This window comes from Akebia trifoliata, chromosome 2, assembly GCF_017979445.1.
Source record: "Akebia trifoliata isolate Shusen 1 chromosome 2, ASM1797944v1, whole genome shotgun sequence".
In the NCBI taxonomy this organism is placed as follows: domain Eukaryota; kingdom Viridiplantae; phylum Streptophyta; class Magnoliopsida; order Ranunculales; family Lardizabalaceae; genus Akebia; species Akebia trifoliata.
The window spans coordinates 1,539,956-1,562,521 of record NC_141376.1 but is presented as its reverse complement, the minus strand read 5'-3'; the positions used below and the strand labels follow the sequence as shown (position 1 = coordinate 1,562,521).

At 35.3% G+C, this 22,566-nt stretch overlaps 4 protein-coding genes and 1 non-coding gene across 5 annotated transcripts; 4 read left to right on the top strand and 1 right to left on the bottom strand.

The window, feature by feature from the left end:
• The first annotated feature begins 2,897 nt into the window (after nt 1-2,897).
• Nucleotides 2,898-2,968, top strand: TRNAG-GCC (transfer RNA glycine (anticodon GCC)). The gene has a single exon. It is a non-coding gene; the product is annotated as a tRNA-Gly (tRNA).
• Nucleotides 2,969-4,248: 1,280 nt separating this feature from the next.
• DPMS1 (Nucleotide-diphospho-sugar transferases superfamily protein) lies at nt 4,249-7,504 on the bottom strand. Its single transcript, XM_086420236.1, has 8 exons — nt 7,292-7,504; nt 6,393-6,492; nt 6,269-6,302; nt 6,110-6,186; nt 5,594-5,619; nt 5,036-5,200; nt 4,816-4,930; nt 4,249-4,623 (listed from the first exon to the last, which is right to left on the bottom strand). Exons 1-8 carry the CDS (start codon nt 7,396-7,398, stop codon nt 4,519-4,521), a joined length of 729 nt encoding a protein of 242 aa, XP_086276362.1. The 5' UTR covers nt 7,399-7,504; the 3' UTR covers nt 4,249-4,518.
• A 2,449-nt stretch (nt 7,505-9,953) lies between these two features.
• On the top strand, nt 9,954-15,054 carry LOC147408640 (trihelix transcription factor GT-1-like). Its single transcript, XM_086420233.1, has 4 exons — nt 9,954-10,802; nt 12,484-12,609; nt 12,710-12,970; nt 13,460-15,054. The coding sequence occupies exons 1-4, from the start codon at nt 10,604-10,606 to the stop codon at nt 13,669-13,671; spliced, it is 798 nt and encodes a 265-aa protein (XP_086276359.1). The 5' UTR covers nt 9,954-10,603; the 3' UTR covers nt 13,672-15,054.
• A 201-nt stretch (nt 15,055-15,255) lies between these two features.
• Nucleotides 15,256-17,939, top strand: LOC147408639 (F-box protein SKIP23-like). The gene is made up of 2 exons (XM_086420228.1): nt 15,256-16,713; nt 17,387-17,939. Exons 1-2 carry the CDS (start codon nt 15,503-15,505, stop codon nt 17,496-17,498), a joined length of 1,323 nt encoding a protein of 440 aa, XP_086276354.1. The 5' UTR covers nt 15,256-15,502; the 3' UTR covers nt 17,499-17,939.
• A 2,293-nt stretch (nt 17,940-20,232) lies between these two features.
• On the top strand, nt 20,233-21,620 carry LOC147408638 (F-box protein SKIP23-like). The gene has a single exon (XM_086420223.1). The coding sequence runs from the start codon at nt 20,439-20,441 to the stop codon at nt 21,447-21,449; it is 1,011 nt and encodes a 336-aa protein (XP_086276349.1). The 5' UTR covers nt 20,233-20,438; the 3' UTR covers nt 21,450-21,620.
• Nucleotides 21,621-22,566: the final 946 nt, after the last annotated feature.

Genomic DNA, 22,566 nt, shown 5'->3' with positions numbered 1-22,566 from the left:
ATTGATCTATTTGAGAGTTGAGAAAGATATTTGTGTACATTTTTTATGAGTTTTTGTTTAAAAAAAAAACAAAAGAGATGAAGTTGAAAACTTTGATGAATTATCTTTTTATAACATACTAACACAGTTGAGAGAGAGATGGGTTACCTCTTCGTTTTTCGACGAGGTGGCGAGATGAGGGAGACGAATCACGATTAGGTCATCGTCAAACTTGAAGAAGAGAGAAATAAAGAATAGAAGAATGAAATTAAGAAATGATTATATATATATATATATATATATGGGTCAGGTTCAAGGGCCATATGAGAAAATATATGAGAAAACTTTTGTTTTTCAAAATAAGGGTTAGAAGTTTTGGATTGAGCTGATTTTTTGCAAGGATGGTCACTATGATGAAAAGGTCATCCTCACAAAAAATCAGCTCAATCAGAAACTTCTAAATCTATCAAAAGTGATTTACAAATTAGTGATAAAAATTGGTAAAAAATCGACGGTCCACATTCTAAATCACTTTTAATAGGGTTAGAAGTTTCAGATTGGGCTGATTTTTTTTTTTTTTTTTGGATGATCTTCCCATCATAGAGATCATCCTCACAAAAAATCAGCTCAATCCAAAATTTCTAACCCATATTTTAAAATTTTTTGAAAAATGAAAGTTTTCTCATATATTTTCTCATATGGCCCTTGAACCTGACCTTTTATATATATATATATATATATATATATATATATATATATATATATATAGGATCACGTTCAAGGGCCAACTTTTTGGCAAAACATTTTTAAAACATGAGTTAGAAGTTTTGGAATGGGCTGATTTTTGGTGAGGATGATCTCTATGGTGAGGAGATCATCATCACCAAAAATCAGCCCATTCCAAAACTTCTAACCCCATCAAAAATAATTTCCAAAAAATGGACGGTCCACGATTTTTCAACTTGTAAACATGGGTTAGAAGTTTTGGAATGGGCTGATTTTTGGTGAGGGTGATCTCTACGGTAAGGAGATCACCCTCACCAAAAATCAGCCCATTCCAAAACTTTTAACTCATGTTTCGAAAAATGTTTTGCCAAAAGGTTAGCCATTGAACGCTACCCATATATATATATATACTTCGGATTGATTCGGTTCTCAGATTGGTTCAATTTTATTATACCCCTAATCTTGAACTAAATCAAATCAACCGGATTTTTTTTTTTACAACCTGCACCCAAACCAAGCCATGCTCAATCCGAATCAATCCAATTCAAAAGACTTCGAATTGATTCGATTATCAGATTAACCCAATCCAATGTGCACCCCCAATTTTATCGACATTGAACTCACCATTTTATTTTTTTGAGTTCAACATTTTTATTATCAAGTTTGACATCTTTTTAAAATTTGTCGAATTCAACAATAAAAATCGGTAAACTCGACAATAAATAAACCTGATGAAATTGACAATAAAAAGTGGTGTGTTTGACAATAAAAATGTTGTGAGATCGACATTGTAAAAAAAAATTGAAACTCAACTTCGTTCTACATTTATTATAATAAATTATCGAAATAAATAAAAATATAAATCTAAATGTTCAAAATTCAAAGTATATCATTTCTATCCTACATTCCTAATAAAAAATGGTTGAAAATGATTTGAATTATCGTTGAAAAATCTAAGTATACGAAGAAGATGAAAAATGGGTAGTTTGGGTATTTCTGAAATATTATAACTTGAGATTAGGTTGAGGGGACTATTAAGAAAAGAAAGTTTTACTAAATGAACTATCAAACTATCAATTCCCTCCACTACGATCTTATAAATAATTTTCCCCAAGAAAATTAGTTATTGGAATAGTCCAAATGATATGGTTCTTAAATTTTAGAGCACCCTTATGATGTTTGTTACCCACCAAGCCTTCTTTATCAAGTTTGTTACCCAGTAGATCTGTGTAACAAAGGGTGAGGAAATATTTGTCTCAATCATGGTTTTAAAATGAAACGGTTGTCTCAATCATAGTTTTAAATCTCGTTCTAACATCTTGTCTCGTCCATGAATGACACCGAGTCTTCTCAGCCAAGTTTTTCGATACGTTTGAATTGTCTAACAGTAACTTTTAATCTCGTCCCATATATTTGACTTTTCTATCTGTCTTGTTGGTGGACGATATGAAAACGCATAGGACTGTTAATCTCGGTTTCGGAAGAGATTTAAAACCATGGTCTCAATAAGCATACTTGGATGGTTTTGAAGGCTTTAAATTCAATATTATGGTAAAGGGTGAGGAAACGCATCCTTGTATAGTTTGAAGAGTCGAACCCTCTCTTAACAAATGGTTCAAGTGGTCAGATCCATCCAAATCAATCTTCATAGTCTCACATCAACTCCGATCATCCAATAAAGGAGATTAAAGATGAACGGTACATCTATCTAATAATAGAAAAAGACTCGTCAAGCTCTTCTAACCAATAGCTTGAATACGATAGGAACCATCACTTAGCACCACTTAATTCCCCGCAAGGGCCCTCCCCACTCCTCACCTTCCATGATGATTCCCTAGGACTACGCTTGATATTAAGCATTCACACACAAATATTGTATTTGCATAATAGCAATGATGACATGGGTTAATGGACACACAATTAATTATAAATCAAGGGGAATTAGGGGTGAAAATGGATCCAAAACCCTTCAAGCAGAGAGTTTTACCATTTGTGTGCCATTAGCAGAATTTCACAAAAGCATGACTAACTTGTTCTTATTTTCTTAACTCATTTTGTTTTAGAGTAAGCAGTATAGCTGGTTGAGATCCACTGCTCCTTTTGGTTTTAGTTACGGGTCCAAGCACTTGGTAATGAATATGAAAACACAATATGTTTATTAATAAAAGTAAGTAGCTTTTCATTCATTGACTGCACCAGTGGTCTAGTGGTAGAATAGTACCCTGCCACGGTACAGACCCGGGTTCGATTCCCGGCTGGTGCATTTTGAATTTTTTTTTACAATGAGCATCCATAAAAACCTGTGGACCTCATAGAGATTTTGTTAATTCTGTTTTTTTTTTTTTTTTTTAATACTAATCCTAGCTGTGGGAGCATAATAAAGGTTGGATTGATTCTGAAATTGATGATGATCGAATTCTGAGCTGGAGCATCCCGGGATGATCTTAACAAAAATGTAACATTAATCCAACATGTGGAAAGAGTACGAACACAGGTCAGATTTTCTGTAATTAATACAATCATAAGAATATGCATACGAACAGAGACCCCATAGGCCTAAATATGTTAACCAACAAAGGTAAAGGTACCCAATTACACGCTATTTCAAATTGAAAAATCATCTCAAACTTAATCTTCGGAGTGCATCATAGATGCAGATTGGTCGTCCATCAAGGAGCAGATAATCAGATCAATCAAGAAAACTAAGATCTAGGAAGTGGACACAGTTTTATAACCATACTAACAAAAGTCATCTAATTAATGGGGCTTCATGTTTACTTCTTTACATGGCAAACAAAATCAAAGGGAAATGATTTTTTGGCATATGATTATCATATTGAGAAAAACTCACTGTATGGTAGGATCCATCAAGAAAGACATACATATAAATGATCCCATATGGGGAATTATAAATAGGAAATGTAGAGGTGATTTCGTGTTACCTCTTACAACTCAGTTCCTCATGTTCATCCCACGTTCCTTTCTTCCTCTGATCTGTGGTGATACCGGTGTGGTATGTGCCAAAAACCTTCCGATGATAAAGTTAGCTCCACAGTTTATCTTTGAGTCTGCTCTATTTATAGTTTTCTCTTGAGAAATCTCTTCAAATAAAGAATCTTCTCGAGATCCCCGATCTTCAGGGATCTCGACCAGGGATTCCTTACTTTTAAGAGAGATTATTGATAAAGGAAAGATTCATTTGAGCTCCGTTATTAACTTCTTTGACTCCTGGGATCTTCCTTGCAATTAAGGGATCTGGGTTGATTCGGAGACAACCCTTAAATCTACCCTCGGTTCATATACTGGACAGAACTGACATTCGAGCTTTGCCCTTCAAACGAGGTGGGCGTCTTAGGTACCACTTTAAAGCAAAAATCATTTAGTTATAGTCTCCTACTAGTCTAGCTTTTTGGACACATGTAGGGTCCAGATATCATATTGATTTAACCATATACAAGAAGTAAGAAGAATCTAGTGAAGTCGGAAAAATAAAATATCAGTTCCCATGGAAAATTAAAAATAAGCTAATAAGTTTTCAATAAGTTTGACAAACCAAAAATCATGATAAGATTTTGATAAATTTCCATGACATTGTTAGGGTATTCAAAAGACCCCAAGTCGTTAATTATAACTACAACTCACAACAGAATTGGTTACGAAATGTTTGAAATGAAAGAAAGAAGGAAGCAATACATTAATGGACCAGCACCCAAAACAAGAGAACGTTCATCCATGGATCTGATCGAGTCTTGTTATTTGCTCTAGTAAAGACTAGTAACTACGTGGAGGCGTAGTAACCATCTTCACTTCAATTTATGTTGTTACCAACAAATACGAGAGGCCTTTCAGATATTCCACAATTTCATTTCCACCGAGCTTTGAACTTCCATATACTCTATCAACAAAGGTTATGGGAACCTATAGACAAATATAACCACCAAATTTAATTGTGATGGGAATCAAGACTTGAGCAATTATAATATCAGCACTAAAACGATGATCAAATAACTAAATCTGCATGGTAATAATATACAATAGCGAGAAAAAATAGCCCAAAAAAGTAAAGAGCAAATATTGCCACATAGATTTTGTATGAAAATAAAACCATACCTCTTCAATATGGTAGCTCTTTCGGGATGCCCGAACAATCATTTCCATTTGAAAGACATATCCCTTACTAACACAGGAGTTAATGACTTGTTCAAAGATAGGTTTATGATAGAGCCTGCAAAACGGACAAGTAAGCTTTAAATCTTGAAGAGAGAGAAAGCAATTGCTTATTGTTATCAAAACAGAATACTTAATGTCATTAAAGAAATAAATGACATACCGGAAAGATCCGGTCAGGTCTGATACCCCAGGCCATAGAAGTGTTTGAGCAAGAACATTGGCTCCCCTACTCGTCAATTTGCGCATGAGGTTCCACCCATGCACACCACCACCTCTAACGTATCGGGTCCCAGTAACTATACTTGCACCAGTCTCCATCTGTTTCCTAGTAAACATGTGTTTGAAATACGAACTAAAATGTTTTTTCCTGATAGTAAACGCATGTTCACAGTATAAACTTTAACAAAAGAAGCTCTATGCTTGCACAAATAACTCTATATCAAATAGAATTAGTGGGGTGTAATGGAGAAATATTTTTGTCTCGTGTAATGCAATTATACATAAAAAATTAGCGAACAACTTGCAATATTCAGGAAAGAAATGTATCTTTTACAAAAATGCTTGGCACATACATTTTACTAACCCTTGGAAATTGTTGACAACCAAACACCCCAAAAAATGATCAAATGAAACATAATTATCATAAACATTAAGAGATTCGCAAAGTTATAGAATCAAGTAAAGACCAATTCCATTCATATGGGTGGAAAGTTCATACCTGATGAAGCTTGGCAAGTACTTGGGCTGTATAACAAAAACCAAACAAAATCAAAATGAAGTTTCAGGCAGGGAAATAAGCAGCATCTACTGATTAGATTTAGACCAAAAGTAGATCTACCAACAAGGTGCACATGAAGAGGGAATTGGGGAACCAAATGTCATTTCTTTTATGTGATCCTAAATATCTAATCGATCAATGTGATAATATTTTAACCTAGAACAAGAAATTAACCGAATCATGTTCCCATCCCCTGCCTTTTTACTGTATCCTATCTGTACTCCTAGAATATGATATTGAATAATTAATATAATACTTTTCAGATCCATCATTTAGGCTGATCAATCTCTCTTCACAAAATTTAAAGCATCTTTGCACGAAATCCTTTATCATACTTGACTTGACACGTGTACCAGCATCAAGGTATCATAGGCTATATCTACTATTGTGCAGTTCATAGTATGCTTACCAGAACAAAACCATGTAATGATCCTAAATTCTATCAAATACACTTACATGGTGGGATAGATCAGCATCCATGATAACAATAAAATTTCCGGATGCATGCTTCAGCCCATGCGAGTAAGCGGTGCCTAAAATAAATCTCGAATGCATATTAGTCCCTAATTGTTTATGTTAAAAAAAAAAAAAAAAAAAAAAAGCAGATAGACATACCTAAACCGAGCTTCTTTGGTCTAGCTCTTAATAGCTGCATTATCGAGAGCAAAACCATGGGTCGTTATCACAAAGCCTGAATAAACCAGTCCAAAAAAATTGAAGGCCCAAGTATAACACTTACTATGTGATCTTCTCCATACAGTTGCTGCAACTGTTTTACAACTTCTTGAGTGCCATCAGGACTCCCATCATCCACAATAATAATTTCAAAATCAATATCCCTAAACCAAGCACAGGAAGGGGTGTCTACTTCAGTTTCGGGTAGTCTTATGAACAGCAAATATTGTTTACACTAGTAAGAAAAAAATTGCATCTCTTTTAAACATGCATGCAGACAAGGAATGGGACCCAACTTCAGAGGGCACTACAGCACTCATTTGTATGCCAAAACACCAGTTATTGAGTTATCATAAAACCCATGATTGATAGACTAGTTCATGGCCCCTAAGTGACAATTTTCTAAAAGGTTGGCTAGGATACAATCGCTAGGAAGTTTATTCCTCTTATACATGTTATTTGTTAATTCAAGAGAAACATATGGTAGAGTCCCCTAGACAGGTAAGTTAGTGAATATTAGGGAAATGAGCCCCTCCCCCTAGGGAATATATTGATCTTAAGACATGTATGCTCTTTTCCTTTGATATGTAACCTCAGAAAAAAATGGGTTTTTCGTTTATACTTAGAACCGATACACTAACAACAAAATTATCCTCATTTTTTTTTCCAATTTTTCTTTTGAGCGTACATGCTATTCACATGTCTTACAATTTAAATTTGGTTAAGTATGTTTAATTTGAAAAGAAATAATATATATATATATATATATATATATATATAGTTCACTAAGGTTTATACAAATTCAATTTGATTCGGTCATCCATCCTTGTAAATACATTTTTGGGTTCTACATCTTCTAAATCAATAAATAAATAAACTTTTTCGAATTATCTTTTAAAATTTATGAAATAAGAAAATAGGGGAAAAAAAAAAAAATCGATTGAGATGGTTTGAGAGAGGTACTTGAGATGTTTGAAGACCAGGTAGACAAGAATAGCGATGTTGAGCCGTTCGTTGTAGGTTGGAACGATTATACTGTATTTGTTCCCCTCCTTCTGCTTCTGCTCCATCCTTGTCGATACTAATCGGATAATCGGGTCGGATCTTAATACCAGGCGGAGGTGTTTTCGAAGGGTTTCGTAGTCGCAGAGAAAGAGGAGACCGATGGATTGATAAAATTTCTAAACTACCCTTTGTTTATTAATTGCCGCTGGGCTACATAGTACAGCTAAGCCGGATAGAATTGACCCGGCTGCGCAATTAGTTACCGCCATCACATAAAGATTTAAGACCTTTCGCATGGAGCACACAAATACCTTTATCACATGCCAAGTGACATTTTTTTTATCCACCGTCAATAAATTAAAAAAAATACAAAAAATCGACTTGATTGAGTATTCTTGATCGCTAAAGTTGTAACGTATAGCTCAATCGTGCTCACATCTAGATTTATTATGCCAATACATATCAATTTGGGTCTAGACTCATAAAGAATGATTCATGGAAAAAAAAAAAAAAAACATGATTGTGTGTTCAAGATATATGTTATGGAAATACAAACAAATCTGGGACGTTGACTTTGAGTTTGCATGGTCAGGATCGTATGTTTTCTCATGAGTCATTCCAATTGAAATTGTTATTGACTTTATTTAATTGGAAAAAAAAAATCAAATCATCTCAATTGATATTTTCATAGTTATCATTATCATATGTTGAGGATTACTACATTTTATTTATTTATTTATTTTGAATTTCTAATTTTATGTTTATTAACCTTATTTACCTATGAACGTAATATTTATGAATTATTGATACGGGTCTTTTTCTCAAAAAGGAAATCCTTTATTGCAATAGAACAAGTAGTAATGTGGATTACTCGAGAGTTGGAATTGATTTATTATATATATATATATTAATGAATTTCAATGAAATGGTTTCACGGGATTCAGTCAATAGTCTCAATCGTGGGATATAATTGAAAAATAGGAATAGATGTTAAAAGGGTTTGATTATGATTGAAAATTGTTAGATCAATAATGTTTTCATTGCAGGGTTTTAAGTATGAACAAAATCATGGGTAGATTCCAAGTTCATGATGCTGAAATGGATGTAAAAGTATGACCTGATACTCCTTTCTCATATTAAGACACACCATAAGTGAGAAAATCAAAAGGATTTATCGTCCTTAGGTAGTTTCTAAAATAAAATTAAAAAAGAAAGAAAATAAAATGAGAAGGTTAGAGATACCTTTCAAAGAGGGACGATGGACCAGCCTAACACCATTGACACTTCTATGTGTGAGAACATTTCAAATTTTATGTTGGAATATGATTATTTTCTTCAAATCAATTAAAAAGAAACGACAGAAAGAAAGTAAAAAGTGATTGGTCAGATTTTTGCCAAGATGATTTTCTTATTTTTTAAAGAATCGTGATAAATTGACTCCCCCACATGGCATAGTCAATCGACTCCCCCTAACGTGACATGTGTGAGAATCATAGCTCTAGAAGTGTAGTTGCGTATCCTGAAGAGTACAGATCTACAATTTTCTCACACGTCACATCAGGAGTCGATTGAATATGCCACGTTGGGGAGTCATTTTATCATTACTCTTTTTTAAAACATAAGGGTATTACCAATTAGAAGGACAGCTCAACGGACATTATAAAAATCCAAAAGAATAAGAGGAATAGATATTTGCTGTTCATTTATTATTATTAACTAGTGTGTTATAATGATTTGTTGGTGTGGTAATAGAAGTAATAAAAAAAACATTAATGAACACATTTACATTGTTCAATTCTATCATTTAAAAAAAATATAGATAGAGATAGTGAAAACATACATTAACACACTTTCAATAATAGAATATATGAGTATGAACATAACACGATGGAAGAACATGATTCATTTTACTTGGGATAATGACATTCATATAAAATGATTGATTTTAATTAGCACCAAGGATTTGGCCTAATGGATAGCTGAGCCTTGATAAGCTTCTTGGGAAGGTTAGGTCAACTATTTTAAATCCCACAAGGCAATGAATTCCTTGGGGCCACCCTCTAAGGTTCAGTTGACCCCTCAAATAATTGCATGTAGTACTTTATAAGGGACAATGCGTGTGATGAGGAGATTAATCTCACCTGAAGGGTGGAGATACCCATGCTTAATAAGGAAACGTAAAACAATTATTGGTTTTTGAGATTAATAAATCTTTGACATTAGTACATCCTTTTCAAGTTTAATACATCATGTCGTTTATTAAAGGGATTAATTACTAGTAAATCCAACTTTAAAAGAACTTTTTTATTTATTTAAAATTTTAATAATTGAACTCTCTTTCCATAACTCTCTTTTACCCATCTCTCTTTTTATTGTTTCTTTTTTTTTTTCAAGTATCGTCTTATCCCTTGTTCTCTCACTCATTTCCTTCTCACACTTCTTACAATGATCTCACCTCTCATCTTTTTTTTTTTCTCTGATGTCTCTCAGTCTCATCTCAACCATCTCTCTTATGTATCAAGTACAAATGTTCTTTCTTTATTTTTTTTATTGAAGGGAGAAGAAGAAGAAGACATGGGACTTCCACGAGGGGGTTGGCTTAGTAATGAAATTCGAGTTAGGGGTTTGCTTTCCTTCATAGTGTTGGGTGGACTATATGACTTACCCATTTGTACGTTAAGAAATTTTTGTCAGATTAGGAGGGACTAGTCCCATTGTAAAAGGGTGTGAATGAACTCTTGACTTACTCATTTGCACATTTGAAAACTTCCATAAGATTGGAGTTTGCGACTAGAACGACTAATCCCATTGCTAAAGGGTGTTGAATAACCTTGTCATGTATAAAAAAAAAATTGTGCAACTTACATTTTTTTTATTAACAGAAATTTGTAATTTGTAAGGACATGAAATGTATTTTAAAAAGGTTCAGGGAAGAGTACATAAATAAAATTTAGTTTGGGGTTGTTGGCGGTACAACGCTGCAAGAAATAGAGTGGACATTGGACAATGCCGCGCAGTCCCCGACAAAGCATCGCGTCTCGAAAGCGATGCGAAAGATCAAAAACGTCCATGCGCGTTGTCTGTGGAGTAGGAGATCCGCGACCTCACCGTCTTCGCCTCCTCTGCGATCTGCCACCGCATAGCCACCACTAACACCCACGACCACACATGCTCTTCTACTCCTATTTTATCGCCAAATCTTTCTGATTCTCCTCCTCATTACTCGTTCCCTTAGGAGTTAGGACCTCGTCTTTCTGCTAAAAGATAAAGATGAGAGACCGAGACCAGTGTCGCTCACCAAGTGTTTGTAGAGAAAAATGGAGAAGTCTCGTTCGAAAGATCAAACATAATAATAATAATAGTCAACACTATCACCGTCAGCATTCCCAATCACCTCCTGCTTTCCTCAAAGACATCTCTTTCGATCTCTATCATTTGCAACACGACGTTGTACAGAGCGCCTCCGAAGGTAAAACTTTCCTTACGTTCGATTCTTCACAATTTATTTATTTTTTTAACTAAATTTTTCTTAATTTTATTTTCCCTGTAAATCTTGTTGAGTAATTGTGTAATTATGATTTTCAGGCCCTTTCAACTAGTATTGTTAAAATCTTAACGCAAAAGGTTTGAATCTTATGTTTGAGTTTCCATACGTAAAATTTTCCTACGGTTTCTTTGCGAATCTTAAACAAACAAAAAAAAAAAAAAACATGGGGCATATTTTCAGGTGAGAAAACATATAAAATAAAATAGAAAAAAAACATTGTAAAATGACAATTTGAGGTTCTTTTTTACTAATTACCATATATCACTTTGTACAAATGGCAAGAAACGTATGTTCATCTGTGGATTTTGAATGGCTCAAAATTACCAATGTTGGTAAGAGATGGTAATTTTTTGACAAAATGATGCAAACAAGGATGGGAATTGGCACAATTTTTTTCTTCTTCTTCAAACTGTGGCATGCCCCCCCTTGACCTCAGTCTACTTTGGATGGTTAAAGTGGAGATGCACTTCTCGAGTGTGATGTTACAAATACATCAATCTAATTAAAAGAATTTTTTTTATAAGACTTGCTATGCTTTATAGAGCTAAATGTTGGGTGGCCAAGAAGAATCATGTTGATAAATTGAGTATTACAGAGATAAGGAGGTTGACATTTAGAGAAATGCAGGAGTAGCTCCAAGAGATAGTAAAGTAAGAGAAAGTCAAGTGAGATAGTTTAGGCATGTTCAATGAAAAACCGATTACAGCTCTAGTTAGAAGAATTATTTAAGTTGAAGGTCCTAAAAGAGTGAGAGGAAGACCTAAAAGAATGTGAATGGAGATATTAAAAGTAGATAATTAACTCATTCTCAATTATAGAAGACTTAGATCTGAAACAAAGTGAAATGGAAGAACAATTATCAACTCAGTGGATGTTACCAAACTAGCAAACTAATATCTTCAAAAATATATAAATTGAAGAAGCGATATTTTATAACTTCAACTGCCAAGTAAGCTAACATTCTACCTTGCATTGTAATTTGTATTGATCTTGTCTATACTCTATTCTGATGGTTTCCTAGCCATTCTCACTTTGGTATTATTTTGAGAAATGCCACTTATGTTCATGTAATATTTATCCAAGATTTGTCAATAAAATTAATTTTTTTCAATCTCATGTATCATAATATGGTGCATCTAGTTCTCTAACAATAATAACAAGGGCATAATTTTAAACGATGAAAAATAAGGGAATTTTTTTGCTTATCTCTCATTTGATTCCTCTAATATGTTATTAAGAGTTGTGTTGCCAGCTCTTTAGCTTCATCTGTTAGGTATCACCATCATGAGTACCTTTTTGTATTACTTGTAGAGGCTTTTATGAACAAAAAGTTGATTCAGAACCATGAAGTACTTCTCCTTCTGCACTATGACCTAGATAGCTTCCATCTATATGGATTTTGTTTTTGCCCTTCTCCAATATAACTTCTGATTTTGATTTTGAGTTTGGATTCATATGCTGCTTGAGTCAGATCAGATGTCTTTGCCTGATTTTTCAGTGTTGCCTTGTTAATTGACACTGCAATTCAGCACTTTTTATTCTGTAGTTCATTTTATTATTTCTTTTGGCATGCATTGTTATAATTGTGCAGTATGATTCACAGGCCCAACTTCAAATCTTGAAAGAATGTTAGATAGCGACGGACAAAGTACAACCTCTGTGATGTCTCAAGAGTGTCCATTACAAAATGGAAGCAGTACTTGGGGTTGGAGAGACAACAATTCAGCCGGTGTGGTTGCTCTTGCTTCTCGAACTGCTTTTTCTATAAATACCACTCGTCTTTCTCCTTTTTAACATTTGGAGTTGCTGATTCTTTCTTGACCTATCAGATTCACCTCCATGGGACAATGACATGGCTTGTCCTCCTGTAACTGCACCACCTCCGGCAGGGCATGTTATCATTGTGAAGTGGGGTGGAATTACTCGTAGAATAGGAATTGATGGATCTGCCGATGCCATTAAGGACTCTATTAGAAGTTCTTTTGGATTAAGGTCAATACGATCTTTTTGGGTAGAAGATGAGGATGGTGTTGTGAGGAGTTTTGATCGTTCCATGCCTCAAACAACTTACAACCTTCATATTGATCCTGGTCAGTCTCCAATAAAGTTGAATTATTCTTTTTTGAAAAGGCGAAACTTTTTTAAGGATAAATACAAAATTGCAGAGGAGACCCTTCAAGGGGACTAATAACATAGGGAAGTGATCCCAAACAGAAAGGGAGGAACATCCCTGTGTACAGATTAGGAGTAATTTCCTAACTCAAATGAGGGAACACTTGATGCCTTAAGGTATGCTTGGGGCATAACACGTGTTTGAAGGAAATGCTGTACCTGTTGTGCATGCAAGCCCTGGGTTAGCCCACTACATGCATGGACATGTATATATGACAATTTGAAAAGTAGCTCTCACATTGTGGTGACGTGGAGCTGAAGTGTATCTATAATATAGTTAGGGAGAATAGAATTTAAAATTTCAGTGTTGTAATGAAGTGATCTTGGTTTCATTAATTTACATATCTAACCTAATCTTATCTTTGTTGTTTCCTCGAGTAAAATGTGAATTTGGTGTTGTTTTTCAGGGGTTACAATTAAGCTTTATCACTATGATGAATGCAACAGGCAGACATTTAATACTGAAGATGTAACCTTGTACAATGAAGATGATTTCCATGAGCTACTGTCCCTCTATGGGTGGCAATCATTGTGGGAGGTTGGGACTTACAAGGACGTGGATTCCATACAAGATCTTCGGCCAATGGCTTCATACAAGCAGAGTGGACTCAAAGACTGAATTTGTGATGCTTGGTGGATTCACATTGTTTAGGTCACTCACTAGGATGGTTTTAAATCTCGTCCGAGACCAAGACGACTTGTCCGATACACTCAGTATTGTTCACCAACGAGACGGATAGGCAAGTCAAGTGTATCAGGCGAGATTTAAAACCACAGTTCATTTTTCTTATAGTGAGCGAGACGACTCAAACGTATCGGGAACTTGTCCGAGATGACTCGGTCTCGTTCATGGACGAGACAAGGCGTTGAAACAAGTTTTAAAATCATGCTCACTAGCCATGAACATGTTGTCACCTTTAGCAGTTCATGTGTTGGGAAAGGCAATTTTATTTATTTATTTATTTATTTATTTAATGCTAGCATGCTAAGCTTGTACGACTTTGGTAGGTAGCCCATGCAGAGGCATCAAGATGACATACTGAGCTTGCCTTATCAAAGTATAGCATCACCGAGGCATGGGGCTTAGTAATCTAATTCTTATGATTTTGCTACTGAAATAACAATTTCATTTAGGCAGTCCAGCCTTTTTTGGTTTAAAAGCTGAGGGTAACTTGAGGTTTGTTTACTTGCCTCGTGAATTGGAGATTCAATTTGGAATTCGTTCTCGACAATATTCTTAATGAAAACACCTCACAGATGGAAAAAGAATCCTCAGATTGCCTTAATATGGTCTCTCTCTATCTACTATGGCCTTAATAGGATTGCATTTCTTTGTGGAGCTCCCAGTTTCTTATTACCTACGAGGTCTTATTACTTTTGATTTATGTCTTTACAGATTTGAGTATTACCTCTTCTTTTATTTGTCTTTCCTTTTATGTAATTTATATGGCGTTCAAGCAGGGTTCTCTATCCCACAAATATTAATGAAGAAGCATAAGTTGGTTATAGTCTGGAATGTTGATATCTTGACCTGGGTTCAAGATGCTCCTTCGTCTTCTAATTCTTAACCAATAACCTCTTTGTTTATCAAAAAAGAAAAAAGAAATAATGTACATAACCTATTGAAATACCCTCATCTCCAATTTGCTGCTAAAATCTTGTTCTTTCCATTAATCTAATCATATTGTTTTCCATAGTTACTTGGTGGACACTTATTCGAGGAGGGATTCTTCACTATTTTGAAGTTTACTAAAAGCATAAAGGATTGATCTAATAGAAAATAAGTCTTGATGACATGCTCACTGGAACAGATAATAGAACAATTCTCATTCTTGTATACGTTACTTGGTCAATCAGTGGATGCATTTCAAAATGTCTAATTTAAGCAATAATTTGGTCTAACCAAGACAGCTAATTTGACTTTGACATCAACAATCCGTTTGGTGACAAAGCCATCAATTATTCTTGGCACAATTTGAATTATTCATCAATTTTTTTTTCTTAGTCAAGGATTATTTTTATGCAACCTAATGTGGCCAAATAAATCGTATATCGAAGATGATGCCTTTTTATTATAATAAATATATTGGGTGCGGGGTGGGTTCGGGAAAGAGGTTGAAAGTGACGATATTTTATTCTTTTACTTATTTTAAAATAATAATATATATATATATAAAAGGGGGACTTCCTTTCATTATATTTGGACATAAAGAATTTCCCGGGCTTTTTTTTCCATCACCAGTTACCAGTCACTAACGACTCATGAATCAAAGCATATCTGCAATATAATATATTTAATGTCATGTTGTATACTAGTCCTGTCTCGGTTGATCTCGATTGATTGCTCTCTCTCTCTCTCTCTCTCTCTCTCTCTCTCTCTCTCTCTCTCTTCTTCTCAGCCATCGGTTATCTTTTCTTCTATATTTTGAAGGGAAAAAAAATCGTTAATCATGGTGGCGGACTGGTCTCACCTTCCACAAGATTTATTAGATCTAATCGCGAAACGATTGATCTCCGAAACCGATATTCTACGATTTCGTTCGGTTTGCCATTCATGGAGATCATCCGTATCGTATCCACAACCTCATCGCTTACCAAACTGTTTCCAAATTCACCCCAATAATTCCATCAAAGACCTCCCTGCTTCAGGTTTCTTTTATCTTTCAAGGCGCACAATCTTTTGTATCAGTTTGCCAGATAATGATGGCGATGGAGATGCTTGGCTCATCAAGATCGAACAAGATGTTCCGGAGAAGCTTCATCTCCTAAATCCTCTATCAGAAACCCGAACTCATTCTCTACCCTCAACTTTTCCCAAGCCTTTAAACCTATTCGATTTCCAGATTTCTGAATTGGGTCAAGAATATATTCTTCGTTATTCCAATAGACGCCCAATACTATACCTTGGAGATGTCTACAGGGAGAAAGTCGTATTGTCTTCGAATTCTGCTTGGGATTGGAGTTCCGAAATCGATAATGTGATCATGACCATCCATGTTTCCAGAAAATTGGCATTTTTCAGATTGAAGGAAAACAGATGGACAATCATAGAAGAAGATGAAGGAAAAGAAGGTGAACGGTCTCCCTACACTGACCTGATACATTACAGGGGGCAATTCTATGCTGTGGGTAGCAATGGAAGAACTGTAGTTGTCGATCCTTCTCTCACAATGGTGACAGAAATTGTGTCTCCAATATTTGACGATGAGAGATGCAAGAGTTTGGTCGAATTGGATGGGGAATTATATATGATTGATAGGTACTCGATAATTGGTCCTACGGATGTTCCTGATTACTTTTTCGATGAAGATGATTATATTATCGATAAAACAATTTGGTTTAAAGTTTTCAAGTTAGATCAAATTGGACAGAGGTGGGTCGAGGTGAAAAGCCTGGGTGATCACGTGTTGTTTCTGGGTGACAATTGCTCCTTTTCTGCCTCGGCTCGTGATCTTCCTGGATGTAAAGGGAATTGCATTTATTTTACAGATATATATTACCATATGAATTGGGAATATTGGAAGGAACATTCTCCATTCAAATGTCATTATGTAAATGTGTTCAACCTAGCAGAGGATGGTAGTAATAGAATTGGACCAGTAGCATCTTATCCAGGTTATTCCGAAATATTTTGGCCTCCCCCATCTTGGGTTATGTCCAAGTGAGTTTTGCTCATATTGTACATCTTCATATGCTAGCTTTGAATTTGATGTATGTTAGCCAATGGCTATGGAATTGGGGTGGATCATTTAATCTCTTATGTCTTTGAAGTTTGAATGAATATTTTCTTCTTTGCTATTCTGCTTTTCATTTTAACCTATTTTGTTGCATTTGACGTTGAAATGGTTTATATTCATGGTTAATGGATTTCCCTTACTAATAGTTATTAACTATTCCCAATTTTATCAGATTTATTCATATGGTAAATGTTAATGGGCATCTCATATTCTCATTTGTTCATTTGGTGTGGTTCTCATTCTCTGACAATGGGTTATTTGTTTCCTAGCCATTCTTGCTTTGGTATTATTTTCAGAAATGCCTCTCTTCATCGTGTCCCCAATGCTTTTTTGTGCAACTAAGTTCTAAATTTTATAAGCAGATACCATTACATGAACCACTTGTTCATTGAGAAATCCTTCCTTGTTCTTTTCATCAAAGTAGTAAAGTAACAGTACAGGAAAGATTGATTAGGTTTGCATTTTGTGAAGGTTTATCAGATCTGTGTGTTCCCTTGGTTACGATTAAGGTTCTATATGTTAATGACAAGTCCAAAACCTTTTAAACTAGCTGCTTTGTATCTATTTTTTTTAAATGTTCTTCCATTGCTGCTATAGAATTAGAGAGCCTGAGTATTGTTTAGTCGTGAATTTGGAGGGGAAGTCGGTGCTGGACCACAAGATTGGGGCCATCCTAAAAGGCATTCAAGCAGATATAACAGCAAATTAATACAAGGAAGATCTGGGTTCGAGTGGACTCCAAGGTTGCTGTGCAATGTATCAAAGGAGATTGCAAGGTCCCATGGAATCTCCATAAGATGGTGACTGCTTATGCAAGGTTTTTTTATTGTGTGAGATAGATCTGGATTTTGGCTACAGAGAAGGCAACAAAGCTGCTGATTTTTTAGCTCCCATGCGGGCTAGTACTGGTAGGAGAGAAATGAGCTTCGAAGAATGTCCAACTGAATTAAAGGATATTGTAAGGAAAGATGCCTCTGTGGGCATATTTATGTTAGAATGTAGGCCTTGTGGCCTTTCTGGTTGGGGGTCTGCCTAGCCCCTTCTTAACTTTAAAAAAACAAAAGAAGAGAAAAGAATTTGAGAGTCTGGGAATGCTAAATCCAAACTATGGTTATGGAATCAATTGCAACATCTTTATATGTTCCACTCTTCTGGTATATCTCTCCATGAAACTTGTTACCAATATTGGCTAAGTTGGAAAGCCTTTTCTATTATAGAAGGTATCACATGTTATGTTACTACTCTGAAATTTCCCAACCTGAATATTTTAGTAAGAGTTGTGATAGCCACCCCAGCATTACTCTTTCTTTTATTTTTAAGAGGGTATTTTTGGTATTTTAATAAATAAAAAAGGTATCTCAAAATATTCTTATCTGCAGTTCTGGACAATAATTAGAGTACTGATTTTTGAACTCAACCTGACAGGGAAACTGAAAAACTCACTAACGTGGCCCTGCTGTAGATTCTGTCCCTAGTGATACACAACTGACCTGACCAACCTCCCATCTGCAGTTGTGTATCCCGAGCGAAACAATGTACGATTCTTTGTGCATGACACGTAGGTGAGTTTTGAATCCGGCTGTCAGATTGAGTCCTAAAATCATTTGTCCAATAATTAAGAAAGAGGGCCTTAAATATTGAAAATTTGGGGACTATTCGGTTATTCTCCCTATTATTTATTAGGAAAATGTTGAAGTGACTTTGTTTGACACTGTTCAACACTGTGCTGACGTGATAGTATCCATAGAATCATAGATTTTCTGCCTTGCATTTGAGGAAAATAATCTGTGGTTATCTGCACACTGTTATGTTAGCACGATGTTGAATGCAGTGTCCAATGATGTCAGTGTAGAATGACTCTTATTATTATTGTTGTTGTTGTTGTTGTTGTTTGCTTGATGGTGTAGAACCTTTTGTTAACAGATATTAGCAAAGTGATCACATAGATATGAACGATTAACTGAACCTGCTGGCCTGTTAGCCTGGCCCAGCCCGCTTGACTAAATAAGGGTTATAGGGCTTCCATTTGAGTCCAGAAAGGTTGGTCCATGCTCAATAATTGTTCTTGACTCCCACAGATAATACAACAAATTGATCTACTGCTCTACATATGAAGTCAATGATGTCCATTATCTCTAAACCCTTTTTTCATAATTCTACTGTTATTGTCCTGACTGCAAGTATGTCACAGTTTCAAGTTCAAAATAATTCACCTTGGTTTCTTCGGCCATGATGCAAATATACCTCTTGCTTACCCTGGGAAACCGGATTAAACACTTCCAAGACAATATGCTCATCTCCCGGGAAAAGCCGACTTTGGAACATAACATGTGCTTGATGGAAATGCTGGACTCGTTGTGCATGGAAAATGATTTCCACTTAACAATTGTTTTTTTTTTCCTCCTTGAAATTCATTATGGAGGCCTTCATTGATTTTTTTTTTTCACTCTGAGCTTGAAAATGTTTTCTCACCTTTTCCCTCCTAATGTTATTCTCTAACAATTACTCTCACCCGAAACCCGAAAAAACGCAACTCTTTTTGACATTTTCTTACATGCAATCAAATAGTGGAATTCATTTTACCATAATTTATTCCCTTAAAATCGACACAAGATCTGTCAGGTAATAATGGTGTCGATTGATACTTCAATTAAAATGGCATAATGCCACTCTATAGGGTAAAATTTAATTTGGCCTTCAATGAAAGGACACCAGGGAACTATTATTGTCTGCCAATTAACCTACATCCTGAAGATTAAATATAATTATACCGATTTAAGTAGGGATTTTTCACTATTTTTAGTTTATAAAGCATTGCGGATTGATCTAATAAAAGACAAGTCTCGATGATATGATTACTGGAACAGATGTAGAACAATTCTCATTTAAACAACAAGGGATACATTTCAAAAGAGCTAATTTAAACAATAATTTGGTCAAACCAAGACAGCTAGTTTGACTTAACATGTGAATGAGGAAACTTTGACATCCCTGGTTTTGGTGAATATTTGAGATATGACTAATGATAAATTTGACACTCCATGCATAGAATCATAAATCTTTTTTTTTTTTTTTTTTTCGTATCAGTATATCATGACTCTTGAGATATTCTTGACCCTGTCAACTCGATGACATTCATTATTCATGATCTTTTATGAGAAACTACTAAAAGATTACCACATTCAATCCCTCATCAAAATTTCTTTTCTTATTTTTCAAAAAATAAATAAATCATGTCCTCAAAATGGACTGGGGAAGAGGCTGAAAATGACGATATTTTAGTCATTTACTTATTTTTCAAAAAATAAATAAATAATTATTTTTTATTTGTAGTCTCTCAAAGACGACCATAATCAAAGGGGCAGGTCTAAATTACCCCATTTGAATGGGACACCTTTCGTAATTTCTCTTTTTTCAGTTTTTTAACACAAGAGTTTCCCGGGTTTTCTTTACCAACGACTCATCAATCCAGGCACCTCTGCCACTTCCAGGTTACATATTCTCTATCTTGTAAACTTTCTTGCAAAGAAATCCAAGTCCTCTCTCTCTCTCTCTCTCTCTCTCTCTTTCAACTTCTTTTCTGCCATCTGTATTTATTGGCTTCTTGCATCTTTTCTTCTCTATTTTGAAGGAAAAAGAAGGGTTAATCATGGCGGACTGGTCTGACCTTCCAAAAGATTTGTTAGATCAAATTGCGAAACGATTGGTCTCCGAAATCGATATTCTACGATTTCTTTCGGTCTGCTCTTCATGGAGATCATCCGTATCGTATCCACCACCTCATCGCTTACCAAACTGTTTTCCAATTCACCCCAATAATTCCATCAACGATCTTCCTTGTTCAGGTTTCTTCTATCTTTCAAGGCGCATCATCTTTCGTATTGGTTTGCAAGAAAATGATGGCGATGGAGATGATTATGTCATCAAGATCGAACAAGATGTTCCGGACAAGCTTCATCTCCTAAATCCCCTATCAGAATACCCAACTTGTCTACCCTCAACTTTTCCCAACCCTTTAAACCCAATCGATTTCCAGATTTGTGAATTGGGTCAAGAATATATTCTTCGTTATTCCACTAGACCCTGGGCTGGATACTTTGGTAATTTGTACAGGAAGAAAGTTGTAACATCGTCGAATTCTGCTTGGGATTGGAATACCGAATTTGATAATGTGATCATGACCATCCATATTTCCGGAAAATTGGCATTTTTTAGATTAAGAGAAAACACATGGACTATAATAGAAGATGAAAGAGAGGATGATGAAAGGTGTTACCACGAGGACGTGATACATTACATGGGACAATTCTACGCCGTGGATACCAGTGGAAGAGCTGTAGTTGTCAATCCTTCTCTCACGATGATGACAGAAATTGCGACTCCGATTTTTAGTGATGGGTTGAAGAAGAGATTGGTGGAATCGAATGGGGATCTCTATATGCTTGATAGGTACTCAATTGGTCCTGAGGAAATTCCTGGTTATCTGGCTACAATACATTGTTTTAAAGTTTTCAAGTTAGATCAAATTGGACATACGTGGGTCGAGGTGACAAACGTGGGTGATGATCGCATGGTGTTTCTAGGCCGCAATTGTTCGTTTTCTGCCTCAACTCGCCATCTTTCTGGATATGAAGGGAGATCCATTTCTTATATGGACTGAGTGTAAAGGGAATTGCATTTATTTTACAGATTTGTATACATATTACCATATGCATTGGGACGAATGGGTGGAAACTTGTCCATTCAAATGTAATTACATAAATGTGTTCAACTTAGCAGAGGATGGTAATAATAAAATGGGACCAGTGGCAGGTTATTCCATATTATTTTGGCCTCCCCCAACTTGGGTTATGTACATCTTCATATGCTAACTTCGAATTTGATGTTTGTTAGCCAATGACAATGTAATTGGGGCGTTTTGATCTCTTATTATGTCTTTGAAATCTGAATGAATATTTTCTTCTTTGCTCTACATTTTTGTCTTGTTTGTGTTGCAGTTGATGTTGAAATGGTTTATATTCATCTTTTCATGATCTCAAGGTTAATGGGCAACTCATTCATGCAAAATACTAGCAAATCTTAGGGATGGATCAGTTTGGTTGGCGTAATTCCAAACTCATGAGCTCACATACTATGTTGATTGAAATGGTCTAAATCAACAATGAGAACTTCTGTTGAACGTAGAGCTGCACCATAATGAGGCTGTAGTTCCCTTAAATGAAAATGATTCCACGTTAACATGCAAAGTTACCGCATCAGAGAGGTAAAGAAGTTAATGTCATTAAAAGCTAAAATACATCCTCAAAAGATCATTGGGCAAACCAATGGCAATAGTTCATCAAATCAAAATCTACAAAATAAAAAAATTGTCCATCAAATACTAGTATGTGCATGATTTCACATGGAAAATGTTTTTTGCACGAGAAGTCTCAACCAGATGTCGAAATGTGACTAACTGATCATGTGTCAACTCCCAAGAAATTGATAAAATCAGTACTCCGAGAAGTAAAACAAGGAACATAAGGTATTCAATTTTCTCTTCTTTGATCCTTAACTATACCAAGATTCCAATTGGTTGTCAAAGTCTTGGCAGGCCCCATCCCCCACCATTGGTGAGGAGTGGAGGAAAATTTAGAAGCAATTCTAATTCATCGGAGAAGAGGAATAAAACAAGATGAGAATAAATTTTTGTACCCACAATATATGTCTTCATTAATATATGGGTAGAGTTTTGCAAAACAATCTTAGGGGGACAATGTTTGGGAGACAAAATTTGT